The following is a 14,381-nucleotide window of genomic DNA, read 5'->3' as shown; positions in this document are numbered from 1 at the left end:
TCTTTTTCTTAAACTGTTAAGAATTAACTTCAAGCCCTGGTTGGGTAGCGCAGTTGGTGAGAGCGTCGTCCCAATAAAATGTTGCAGGTTCCATCCCTGGCCAGGGCACATACAAGAAGCAACCATTGAATGCATAAATATGTGGAATGCCAAACTGATGTCTCTCTCTCTCTCTCTTTCTCTCTCTCCTCGGCCTTCCTCTTTCTCTCTAAAATCAACAAATAAGTATTTTCTAAAAAAGAATTAATTTCAATATTGTAATCACCATGCAAATAAATACTAGAGTATGACTTGTTCAATATTTTATTCCCTGGATCTATACAGATTAGATGCTCAATAAATAGAGAATTTTGTGCAGCCTATTATGCCTTTTAATAAAATCTCCCTGGAACACTTACATGAATTTGTTGCTTTGAATACTATGATATAAAAATTTAGAACCTATACTATCTTTAAGCTTAAAATTAGTTTGTTTTTACAATATTCAATTTGAATGTATTTTAAAGCAGTTTTAAAAACATTTTTCTCATCTCTTTTGATTCAAAATCAAACAAATAGTGAAAAAAAATAATTCGTGTCTTTTAAATGTATATATATCAACATCTTTTATATAGTATAGCTAAATCTATAGCTTTAAAGACTGGGTTTTCTTTCATTCAGATCAGAATGTGTAGCCTCCTAAATCCAAAAGATGTTAGCTTTATCTGCAGTTCATAAACAGTTTGTTAATCACTGATAACATTCAAGAACTCCATGCATATTTATTGCTGCATTCATTTTTAAACAAATATTACAAAAGATTACACACAGTGTGAGAAATGTCACCTAAATGCTAAAAAACTCTGTAAATATCAATTCTCAATGGTAGGTTCCTCGTCTGTCATTAAAATAAGTATCTACTTCTTGTCCACTTTCAATTTTGCTGAATGCCACCCTCTTAGAATTTCGCTATAATGATTCAAAATACTCCGTTATCTTTTTCCTCTCATTTCTCAATGTCCTCCCATCCCCTAATATCATGATTTATTTGAAAATTAACTGTAAGAATTGTTTACAGACCTCCATCCATCCTTCTGGAGATAACTGAAGGCTCCATCAACAACACTTGCAAAGAACTGGCCTCCTGTGATGAAGAGGGTATTAATGGTGACTAATCGACCTCTTAAGTTGGGTGGTGCGACCTCAGCAATGTACACTGGCACCGTCATAGAAGCAATGCCTGTAAGGAACAACGAAAAGTAAACATAAGACACTTTCTCAAGATTTCTTCTGTTGCTACAAATATTTATGCTAGATTAGGACACACATCAAGCTTGGTGCTCTACTTTTAACAAGGTCCACCACATATTTAAAGATTCTCTTTGTAACTGGTGACTACTGCAGATAAGTAAAGATGTATGCAAGATACCAGTCTCTGAGTATCATTTTTCATATTATCTGAAGTGCCTCTAGAGATCTCAGATAACTTTAGATTGCATCAAAGTATGTTTTATAATTTTTTAAGGTCCAAAAATGGGAAAATGCTCCCTGGATTGAATCTAATTATTGAAATATTTTAGCCTTATATGGAAAATGTAATTAGACAATGGTGAGAATAAAAAATTATTAATCAGGAGAACCAAGATGGCGGCATAGGTAAACACCTATACTTGCTGCCTCTCACAACCACATCAAAATTACAACTAAAAGGCAGAACGACGACCACCCGGAACCGCAGGAAAGCTGGCTGAATGGAAGTTACACAACTAGAGAGGTGAAAAAAGCACATTGAGACTGGTAAGAGGTGTGGAGGCATGGAATGTGCTGTCACCTGGATGTACTGCTCTTTCAATCGGGAGGGAGATACAAGCTCCTGCTTGCTCTGAACTCGTTCCAGGCGAGACTCTGGGGGACCCAGACACATACGGGGAGAAACTGGACTGTCCGGCATTGGGACAGGAATGTGAGGGCGACTTCTCTCAGAGGTGCTTGCAGTGATCATTGTTCCTGCATGGGGGGCACGGGACATGGAGACTCGGGGACCTCTCTGGTGCAGGGCTGACTGGCTGCCACTGCTGTTTGCTCCACCTTAGTGATTCCCAGAGACTCCGCCCTACCCAATTTGCAACCCCACCCAAGCTGTGCGCATTGGCTTTTGCATATGAATGGCCTGTCCTTTCTCTGATTAACACCTGTCAAACTGCAGCTGGGTCAGAGAGCCCCAGAGCTTCCAAAAGAAGGTCCAAGGCCAGAAGCAGCAGCCTGCCTTGCTTCACAGCTGGGCCTCATCTGGGCACTTCCAAACCCCATACAAAGAGGAGGAATCTGCATATGTCTCTGTAGCTCCTGCTGGGAGGCCCCAGACAGTGGCTGACCTTGCATCTCCTTGGAGATCCAAGAGCCAGTGTACCCAGTGGTCAGAGTGAGACCATACTGGATTAGAACTCTTCACATCCATAAGAGACACACTCAAGGGGCAGACTCAGTGAGCACCAAAGCCCCACTGAAGAAAGTCCTGCCCCATAAGGGTGTCTCCTACACAACCGATCTTCCAGTGTAGACACAGCTGGTCACCACACCCAACTGGCCTGGAGGTCAATTCCTCCCAGTGATACCAACAGCAATCAAGCGTTAACTACAACAAGACTGTACAAACAGCCCACAAAGGGGTGCACCAAGACCATCCACCTCAGGTGACTGGGGAGGCTGAGCCCCTGGGCCCTATAGGATACCACCACACAAGGCCATATCTATCAATTCAAGGAGACTTAGCAGCTACCCAGTACATAGAAATAAACACAGGAAAGCAGCCAAAATGCAGACACAAAGAAAAAGTCACAAATGAAAGAAATGGATAAAATAAAAATACTGGATATAGAGTTCAAAACCACGGTTATAAGGTTACTCAAGAATCTTCTAGAAACCTCAGAGAAATTTAGTGAGAACCTCAAGGATATGAAAAAGGACTAATCAGAAATTAAGCATACACTGACTGAACTAAAGAATAATATACAGAGATCCAACAGCAGACTAGAGGATCCCAAGAATCAAGTCAAAGATATGAAATATGAAGAAGCAAAAAACACCCAACTGGAAAAACAAAAAGAATTCAAAAATATGAAGATAGTGTAAGGAGCCTATGGGGCAAGTTCAAGCGTACCAACATCCGAATTATGGGGGTTCCAGAAGAAGAGAGAGAGCAAGATATTGAAAACCTATTTGAAGAAATAGTGACAGAAAACTTCCCCTACCTGGTGAAAGAAACAGACTTACAAGTCCAGGAAGCGCAGAGAACCCCAAACAAGAGGAATCCAAAGAGGACCACACCAAGACACACCATAATTAAAATGTGAAGGGCAACAGACAAAGAGAGAATCTTAAAAGCAGCAAGAGAAAAACAGTTACCTACAAGGGAGTACCCATATGACTGTCAGCTGATTTCTCAACAGAAACTATGCAGGCCAGAAGGAAGTGGCAAGAAATATTCAAAGTGATGAATAGCAAGAATCTACAACCAAGATTACTTTATCCAGCAAAGCTATCATTTAGAGTTGAAGGTCAGATAAAGAGTTTCACAGGCAACAAAAAGCTAAAGGAGTTCCTTACCACCAAACCAGTATTATATGAAATGCTGAAGGGTATTCTCTAAGAAGAGGAAGAAGAAGAAAAAGGTAAAGTTAAAAAATTATGAACAAAGTGACAACAAATACATATCTATCAACAAGTGAACCTAAAAATCAAATGAATAAAAAACCTGATGAACAGAACAGACTGGTGAATGTAAAAGAATCAGGGGCATGGAAAGGGAGCAGACTGACAATTCTCGAGGGGGAAGGGGTTGTGGTGGTACGGGAAGAGATTGGACAAAGAGCTCACACCTATGGACGAGGTCAGTGGGGGGGGGAGGCCCGAAGTGGGGGGGAGGGGACCAGGTGGAGGGGAGCTACGGGGAGAAAAAAGAGGAACATCTGTAATAATCTGAACAATAAAGATTTTTTAAAAATTATTAATACATAGTAACTATTCAAAGTCATCATTTCCAGCAGACACACCAAAACTCTTAATTTACTAATAAGAGATCCATACATTAAATCACCTTACTCAATTGTCTAGGTGTACATTTCAGAAATAGTATACAATGGACAGTACTTTGGGAATTTGCAGTTTTAAGAAACAGATACTCTTAACCATAAAATACACAGTTTTTATGGCTTAGATGTATTTGGTTATACCTGTTTTAAATTTTCTTCTAACTAAAATCAATGCAGCATAATCTATGGTAGTAGTTCTCCAACTTCATTGATCACTAGAATCATTTATGTGGCGTTTTTATTTTTTTCTTTTAAATAAAGATTTCCTCACCTCACCAACCCCAGATGACTACAGAGTTGGGAGATGAGCCTGTCTTTTCAAAATCCTTCAGTTGACCCTGATGTTCACCATGTATTTATAAAACTGCAGTTCTACAGGCCACAATTTTGAGCCAATCCAAAATCATTACTTAAAGAAAATCTTGGCCTTGCTGGTCATTATCTAGCTCACTTCCCAGTGGCACTTCCAATTTTTAACCTAAAACTAGTAGCTAATCAATACTCACCAATAGTTCAGAAAAAAAAAAATCAGGATTAACTAAGAAAAAATATCTGTAGATACTATAAACCGATCCCAAGATTTAATCAGAACATCAATGGGTTGCATAACAGATGCATCTAGAATGATTTTTAATGAATTGGTTTGCATGATGCCCAAAAGTAGCTTGTAGGGAAGCTGGCTGAATTAAGAAATCTGTTGATGTGTTTCCCGACAGGGGCTGTTGACAGTACTGTTTACCACTCTGGACAACAAGAGACATTTCTCTCTTGTCTCTCGAACTGCAATAGTTGTGCTTCTCAATAACTGATTTGTGTTTGTTTATTGGCACTATAAATCACATAGTTCTCTTATGTCCCGCTCTGTGTAGGCAGTCAGAGAGGCCCACCCCTATCGAGTGTTTTAGACTTCCTGGCATGTATTCCATGGATTAAATTCCCTCCTGATGACACAACTGTCTCCAATTTCACCTATTTTAAATACACTTATTTACTTTGTTCTATCTTTGAGCAAAGTGAATAAAATGGACAGAGACAAAATTTCTTTAAGTAATATATACCTGCTTCTGGAACATTCACTGGATTATTGCATAACTACTGGTAAGTAGTTACTAGGCTTGCACAGAATTCAGACCAGTAAATTATATACTCTGTAGTTTCCACCAATGTTATTAGTCCCTGTCAATTCATGGCAATGATGAAAAGTTTCTTATGACTGTATGAGTTTCATGAAATAATAAACATGAGTTAGTAAACAAAGTACTGTAGTCTGTACAATTAAATCAGCGCCTAAACTGCTAAAAATTTCCATCTGACAGCTAATCAATTTAATAGCACAGCCCACCCTAAAATGGCTTTCATCTAACTTGGAAAGAGGAAACACCTGCAGCAAATGTTAGCTATTCCGTTTAGTTCTTTTATGATTAAACTTTTTAAAAATCAGACAACAGTCATTGATGGTTTGGATTTCTTTTTCTGCTTTGGTCTGGCTGTGAACAGGAATTCAGTTGCTGTCTTTAGCCAGAGATATTTACTCAGCCGTCGAGCCCACAGATGGGAGTGTGGAAATCTGGTCCGTGGCTTTAGGCAGCACATGTTTGTTATGAAGCTCATCGATTTTACTCGATAGGAACTTCAGAGATGTCCCCAGACCTTTATAAAGGTTGATTAAAAATAAACACCATACCCTAGCCGGTTTTGCTCAGTGGATAGAGTGTTGGCCCTCAGACCGAAGGGTCACAGGTTCAATTCTGGTTGCAGGCTAAATCCCTGGCCCTGGTCAGGGTGGGTGCAGGAGGCAACCAATCAATTTATTTCTCTCACATCAATGTTTCTCTTCTCTCTCTCTCTGTTCCACTCCCTCCCTTCCACTCTCTCTAAATATCCTTAGGTGAAGATTAACAAAAAAAAAATAAAATACAATAAATAAACACCACAACAATGAAAAGTAACAGATAATGACAGAGGGAAAAGATTGAAGAACTATAAAAAGACAAACTCGATGAATTGTTGGAAAGAACCCTAAAAGATCTGTCTAATGGGTGCTCACAGTGACTTAGCACTGTTACAACTACTTACATTCCATTAGATCAGTGGTTCTCAACCTTCTGGCCCTTTAAATACAGTTCCTCATGTTGTGACCCAACCATAAAATTATTTTCGTTGCTACTTCATAACTGCAATGTTGCTGTTATGAATCGTAATGTAAATATCTGATATGCAGGATGGTCTTAGGCGACCCCTGTGAAAGGGTCGTTAGACCGCCAAAGGGGTCACGACCCACAGGTTGAGAACCGCTGCATTAAATACTTTATATAAACCGATTATTTTATCTAATCCTCGGAACATTCCTTTAAAGGACAAATAATTATGCCCATTTGCAGAGAAGGACTTTACCTCAAGTCTCACAATTGAGTAGGTAAAGTGGAAGAACTAGAATTTGCAGCAGACAATGAGATCCAGAACCCGCTTTGAAAGCACCAGACTCCACTGACTGACCACCACAGATGAGGGCAGGCTCTGCAACCAGTGGGTTTAAATTCCAGCCTTGCCCTATACCAGCTGGTTAAGTCTGGACAACTTAACCTTTCTGGGTCTCCAGTTCCTCATCTATATAATAGAAAGAATAAAAGTAACTCTTCCATAGAAGTTGGGAAAATTCAGTGAGTTGATAGAATAAAGCACTTAAAATGTGCCTAACATACAGAAATCAGTTAATAATATCAGTAGTATTTCAGTCTGATCTGTGTTAAGTGCTGGGATTATCAAAATAATGCATAAATAAAATGAGGTCCCTTCCCTAAAGGAAGCAACACAGAAAGCCTACTCAAAAAAACATGCAGCCAAATAAAAACTTTCAAAGTAACATGGTAAGGGTCACAGCACAGCTACACACTGCATCCCATCTTTCGATGCTGACATTGCTGCACACTGACAACGATTAGGTGATAGTGAGGAAAGGCTGGGCAGACCACTCTGCAGAAAAGAGCATGAGCTTACAAAAATATAAAATGGCATGGGCTTCTCAAAGGCTGCACAGAAAGTGTGAGGCCAAATATGTGTAGAAATGAACTGGGAGAGGCATACAGGGCACAGATCATAGAAGTAGCATCCATTTAGCAGCGAGCATCCAATGAATCCCTGACCTGAGCTGGCCACTGTGTAAAGAACTGGGGACAGAGTGCTCTAACAGGAGAAGGACATGCCCTCTGTCCTGAGGATTTGCTGAGAAAAATGTGTTTGAGCAAGTAATTACATTTTGAGTGTGATGGGTCATACCAAAGGGGAAGTGTGGGGGACATGAATGACAAAGGGACAGGAGGAGGAATCAGAAAAGCCTTAGATGTGGCTATATTTAAGCCAAGATCAGGGGAATGAGGAAGCTAAGCTAGGTGGGAGTGTGGAAGGTGAGATATATTTAGACAATCAGACCAGCTTAGACAAAAGCCTTAAGACAGGAAGAAACGCATCCTGTGGAGGGAGATGATTTCTGGAGACGTGGGCAGAAATCGCAGAAGCTATATTAAGGGTTTGGTACTAAGAAGACTTCGAATAATGTAAAGGAGAAAAAGTCACAATCAGATTTATGTGTTAAAGCAGGGGTCCTCAAACTACGGCCCGCGGGCCACATGCAAATACAAATATTGTATTTGTTCCCGTTTTGTTTCTTTACTTCAAAATAAGATATGTGCAGTGTGCATAGGAATTTGTTCATAGTTTTTTTTTAAACTATAGTCCGGCCCTCCAACAGTCTGAGGGACAGTGAACTGGCCCCCTGTTTAAAAAGTTTGAGGACCCCTGTGTTAAAGCATCACTTTGTTTGGAGTGGGGAAAACCGATTGTAGGAGAGCAATGAGTAATGACAACACTAGAAATGGAGTAAAGAGGAGAGTTCCTAGAATTATGTATTTTGTACTTAGGCTAAAGATAATTTGGATGGAATGTGAAGGATGAGGACAGGAAGAATTAAAGGATGATGTTCAGATGTCCAAAGTAAACCACTAGTTTGATGGGTGCTTTTCATAAAGATAAGGGATACTGGAGGAGAAGCAAGTGTGGGTGGACCATAATAAGGTCAAGTTTTCGGTTGGGAAAGAGGTGCTTCGTGAAGTATACAGACAGCAAGCAGACCACTCTGTAAGTGTGCTGGGAATATAGATTACTTACACGCGAATGTTCCCAACCTCCCTCTCTTCTCCTACCCAGTAAGGGCCTCTGCCAAAATAAGCAACCTCTCATTCATCCTTAGGAAAAATTTGGTCTTTGTCAGCCTAGTTCTTGAGCTGTTTTCATGCTTGACAAGAGAAAAAAAGATAAAGGAAACATGGGTCAAAGATCTTAGTTGTGGGAAGAAGTTCAACTGAAAAAAAAAAGACTGGAGAGAATTATGTGAGGCTCAGGGTCAGTATGGGAAACACTGGGAGCCTATGACAAAGGGATTGACTGAAGCTTGACTGGGGGATGTGAGAGAGAACAGATTTTAAGAAATATTGCTGAGTTGCACTCTACATGCTATTATAATCTTCAAGACACAAGAGTAGTAGTATTTTTCAATTGCTTTGACTTGCTGGACTATACTTTTTAAAATGCAACTCCATACTGAGACTGGGCTAGGCAGGGTTTGGGAATTATACAAATATCTGGAGTTCCGAAGGTGGTTCTGTGTGGCTGGTGCACATAACAGGAACCACGGGAATGGAGGCGAACTCCCAAAAAGACATGTGAGAAGAACGCCTAGAACTGAGTCCAGAAAAATGGCACTATTTAAGGAACTGCTGGAAAAAGAAACGGAGCAGGAGCAGCCAGCAAGCATCAACCATACCCTTGAATACCATGTTATTTCTAAAGTCTTTTCATGATACCATTTTGCATTATTACATAAGGTCATCCTATCAATAGGTAGGCGGGACAGATATTCATCGTCCCCCCTAGGAAAGTACAGAAACCCAGCCTTAGAGGCAGACAGGAAGAGATTTTCAGAAAGTCACATCACAGCAAATTAACGTCAAAGTGGGTCTCAGATCTACGCTTCCTAATCTTTGCAATGTGCCACTCCAGGACTGAGTGTCAAGCCTCTGTTCAGAAGGTGACCCTTTGTAAAGTTCTCAGGAACTTGATCTTTTGGGCCCTATTTCCTTAGCTAGCACACATGAACTTCCAGGAGCAGGAAGGCCTGCGATGTGACTTACTGCCACCAGGTGTCATGCTAAAGATGAATTACTCAGAAAACCGGGTACTAAATGTGATTAGTTGTATAATTTCAAGCTAGACAAGTTTGAACCCATAAAGCTGCTTTATGAAAATGGAGAACTAAATAAACAAATGCTGGTGATCAGGAAGAGTAGTAGACTCATGTTCACTAGGCTCACATCCATTCAATATACATATTTTACAGGCCCTGTTAACCTGCCTTGCTATCAATAAAACAAACCATGCAAACCGCAATTGATGGATTTCCAAACATGACCAGTTATGAAAAACCTTGGACATTAAAGCTATGTCACCCCCAAAATCTATTCTAGAGAAACACATGGAATTCTCTCCTCAGACAAAACTCACTGTTCTAATGAAGAACAGTTTATATGAGATTCCACAAAATTAAGAATTATGTGCTTTATAAATGGATGTAATTGGTGATAGTTAAAGTTTAGCAGATTCTACGAAGAGGTTTTGTTTTCTTCCCTATTCCACTGAAGGGGTTCAGAACAGGCCTCCCCAAGATGAGCACTTTGGCATGTGAATTATTTTGACCTGGAGGCAACCAAGACCCTGAGGGCTCAGGAGAAACTTTTATCACTTTCTCCCTTTAAAGAATTTAAATTAAGGGCTTTAAAGTTAATCTCTCTAGATATAAAAAGCCAGGGTTGTAACATCCAAAATGACCGAAGGCTCGACCAAAAGCCAGGCTGTGGGCACAGAAGGCAAGCGGGCTGAACTGCTGACCTGGGGGGGGTGGGGGGGGGGTGATCAGCAGCAGCAGCTGCTGCTGGCTGGTGATCAGACCTTGCTTCTCTCTCTGGGCCTCACCAGCAGCCAAGCCTCTCTCTCCCCCAGAGGTCAGCAGTTCAGCCCGCTCGCCAGCAGCCCGGGTCAGCTGCTGATCAGCACCCCCTCTATGATCAGGCCCAGAGATAGGCCTGGAGATGCTGACTGGCATAGAAACCGACCAATCAGGACCAAATCTGGGTGAACTGAGAGGAGCTAATGCAGCCGTGGGCAAACTACGGCCCGCGGGCCGAATCCGGCCCGCTTGAAATGAATAAAACTAAAAAAAAAAAAAGACCGTACCCTTTTATGTAATGATGTTTACTTTGAATTTATATTAGTTCACACAAACACTCCATCCATGCTTTTGTTCCGGCCCTCTGGTCCAGTTTAAGAACCCATTGTGGCCCTCGAGTCAAAAAGTTTGCCCACCCCTGGCGGCTGCCTAGGAGGCAGGGCTTTTGACACTGACTAGCATAGAAACTGATCAATCAGAACCAAATCTGAGTGAATTGAGAGGAGCTAATGACTGCCTAGGAGGCGGAGCTTTTGACTCTGACTGGCATAGAAACTGACGAATCAGAACCAATCTTGGTGAATTCCGAGGAGCCAATGGCTGCCTAGAAGGCAGAGATTTTGACACTAACTGGCATAGAAACCAACCAATCAGAACCTACTCTGGATGAAATACGAAGGCAGGACCTAAGGTGGCAGCTGAGGAGGGGTTTTAAGGACAACAGCTGTTTGGTGTAAGGTATAAGAAAGTGATTCAATTTTTTAATGACAGGTTTGGCAGTGTAGTCCATATGGCTATCAGTCCAGATATAGGGATTATGTGTTTTTGTCTGCCAAGAGCATCTCCTCCTGCTGAAAAAGGCTTTTCCCCTCCATTAAGCAATCCTATCCTATATAATCTACGTATACTACTAAAAGGGTAATATACTAATTAGACCGGGTCGATTGGCCATCTTCCAGATGTCCGACTTTCTTCTGTACGAAGTCATGGTGGTGGGGGGCCGAGGCAGAGGCCATTAGGGGCGATCAGGCGGGCAGGGGAGGGCAGTTGGGGGCAAGATCAGGCCTGCAGGGAAGGGCAGTTGGGGGTGAGATCAGGCCGGCAGAAGAGGGCAGTTGGAGGCGAGATCAGGCTGGCAGGGGAGGGCAGTTAGAGGCAATTAGACTGGCAGGGGAGAGCTGTTAGGAGCAAGATCAGGCCAGCTGGGGAGAGCAGTTAGGGGCGATTAGGCAAGCAGGGGGCAAGATAGGGGCAATCAGGCTGGCAGGCAGAGGGGTTAGGGGTGACCAGGCAGGCGAATGGTTAGGAGCCAGTCATCCCAGATTGCAAGAGGGATGTCCGACTGCCGGTTTAGGCCTGATCCCACAGAGTTCGGGCTTAAACTGAAAGTCGGACATTTCCCGAGGGATCCCAGATTGGATAGGGTGCAGGCCGGGCTGAGGAACGCCCCCTCCATGCACGAATTTCATGCACCGGGACTCTAGTGAGATATAACCAGAAACAACTTTCTATGACTTAATAGGGCATGGTACTGAATATCTGCTCTTATCCTTCAAATGACCTTCCTCCCCTCTGAAGCCCAAGGCATTTTACCTCATCCTTAGCTCAGAATGTCATATATACTTCATTTTAACTTTCTGTATCTGAACCTCTCTTGTATGTGTGGTGTTTGACTCGCTCATGTATGTGGGGTTCCCCTACATGGTATGTATGTAATTAAATTTGGTTATTTCCTCTTGTTAGTCATCTTATGATGAATTACCTTCTGGGTAAAAGAACCTAGAAGGGTAGAAAACACACACACACACACACACACACACACACACACCCAACAATCACTAATCAAATAAAATAAATGTCTGATAAAGAACAAATTATTTTTTTAAAAAAATTTTTTTATTGATTTCAGAGAAGAAGGGAGAGGGAGAGAGATAGAAACACCAATGATGAGAGAGAATCACTGATCGGCTGTCTCCTGCATGGCCCACCCTGGAGGTCGAGCCCACAACCTGGGCCCACAACCTGGGAAATCAAACTGTGACCTCCTGGTTCATAGGTCTGCGCTCAACCACTAAGACATACTGGCTGGGCAAGGACAAATTCTTAATCATTGTACCAAATTCATGAATAGTGTGGTGCAGGCCTATGGTGAGGGGAGGGGGCAGGCTAGAAGGGGTCAATGGGTTTTATTTTTTTTTCCATTTTTAAAAAATGTATTGTATAACTTGTAACAATCAAGATAAATTTTTTAAAATAAAAAAATTGAAATTAACATAAGGAAAGTAGTGGTCCAAGTTCCTGTTAAAGGCATATTAGAATAAACAGAACCACAAAAAAACACTGTGTTGGTACTGTTTCTGAATACTGTTTAAAACTGTATATAAGAAAAGTTTGTTTCTTACAGGACCAAAAGGTCTACATAAGGAAAACTCATTATCATGCTTCGCAAGGAGTTTTACCAGAAAATCGCACCTCAGACAACGCAGTGAAACTGGATTCACGCACTTTCATACTGCCAAGCTGATTCACCATAAACAGCACAAAACACTTCTGAGTGCAGAAGTTGGCTTACAAAAGCTGCTGGAAGCCCTTTTAAAGCCCTGAGTCACAAATATAAATAATTTCATAACCAAACAACATTAGAAAAATCTGTGAAGGGTAAAGACCATGAATCACAGCAGCATCTCAGCATGATAAGCCAGATAGCAACTAATTAGCTTCTCAGAAGCACATGAAGCTACCTTTTTATAATAATGCTGCTTGAACAAGAAAGATTATGATGTCCTCATTCACTTGGTAAATTATTACTCTATGAACTCTAAAGAAAGGGTTGTAATAAAGAGAGAATCTGCCTGAACAGTATCCCCTCACTGCATTTGTTTTGGCTTTGCTGTCCTGCCCACCATGGGGATGTCTGCTAATGTCAAGTGCCTACAGTGACCAGGTTGTTAGTACTCTAAAATTCAGTTTTGTTTTTTTCTAACCGTAAGGTCTAAGGCACGCACAAAAATACTGCTGAACAGCTTCAAAGAGCAATAAGCCCCAAAGTGATGAAAATATGTACAACACAAAATGCCTACAACAGAAGACCCGGGGCATACCCATGGGAATAACTAGCAGAGGTAAGGTTCTATGGTGTTTAAAACCTCTTAACAGAGCATTATGAACACATCATCAGCACTTCAATTCAGGGCAGCTCATGTCCTTTTTTACTAATAACTCCTCAGTAGAGACTGTATCTCATTGTTCTCCTAGCAGGACCACAAGCTCATTCTTGATATCTCTCACATCTTCTGAAATACAACTTCCCTAAGTGTCAAGCACAGATCTTGTTGAATGGAAGAACAATGGGATACATACACAAAACCATATCCTTTTAAATTATTGTTAGTTGACTGGTTTTTACACTAAAAACATTACTCATTAAGGAAATTTTGGAAACTACAGATAAGAAATAAGGTAAATAAAAATCACACTACCCATAGACAACCACTATTAAAATTTGGTTAAAAAAAAAAATTTGGTTATAACTTGCAATGGTTTTTCCATAAGCTTGTAACTTTAACTTACTATATTGTGAATATTTACCTTCTCTTTAAACAGTCTTTTCTGAAAAGGGGTCTCAAACTTCTTCCATAAACTAGGCAGGTACCATAAATATGGATGCCCAGAGAGTGAGTATAAGATACAAGGTATTAAGCTGATTGCATAATAATCACATGTTCTGCAGATCAAGGAAAGTGGCCAAACTAGACATACCCTATGTAGCCATGCACAACAACCTGCACACTCGTAGGTCTGGCACCCTCGTAATACCAGATCATTTTAAGTAGCAGTATAATATTCCAGTATTCAAATGAAGAGAAGTGGTCCTAGAACAGAGAGATGAAGAAGGCAAAAAAAGGACAGAGAAGGAAATAATTTCTTGATGAGGAGAGATAGCAAGAAAAGATATTAACAGATATGTAAGAGAGCTCTTTAAACAGCATTTAGAGGTAATACAGAAAAATAGCTGTAAGAAATGCCTCAATAGTAGAAGCAGTATGTTTTAAACCTGACAAATGGAATGCAGAACGTATAATAAGAAATCAATGCATCTGTCTCAAGGCAGTGAATTTAGCAAACAGGCACATAAGGGTACTCTGTCATATTTAGCTCTATGTGACATCTAATCTAGAGGCAAATATTTAAGGACAACAAACAACATAGACCTAAATAGGAGCTAAAAGGCTGTGAATCATCTGAATACAGATTATAACTGAATAGGTATAGATAAAATATACAAGAAACGTGTATATTTTATAATGAAATAA

At 40.8% G+C, this 14,381-nt stretch overlaps 1 protein-coding gene across 1 annotated transcript in view; it reads right to left on the bottom strand.

Moving 5' to 3' along the window:
• SLC2A13 (solute carrier family 2 member 13) overlaps positions 1 to 14,381 on the bottom strand; it is a 289,411-nt gene that overhangs the window by 235,497 nt on the left and 39,533 nt on the right. Inside the window, exon 2 of the mRNA XM_081082602.1 lies at positions 1,060 to 1,219. Within this exon, the coding sequence (XP_080938728.1) occupies positions 1,060 to 1,219 (160 nt within the window). The remainder of the gene's footprint in view (positions 1 to 1,059; positions 1,220 to 14,381) is intronic.

This window comes from Myotis nattereri (genome assembly GCF_964212035.1).
Source record: "Myotis nattereri genome assembly, chromosome: 2".
NCBI lineage: Eukaryota > Metazoa > Chordata > Mammalia > Chiroptera > Vespertilionidae > Myotis > Myotis nattereri.
Note: the sequence above shows the minus strand (reverse complement) of the source record. Positions and strands in the feature narration are given on the sequence as shown.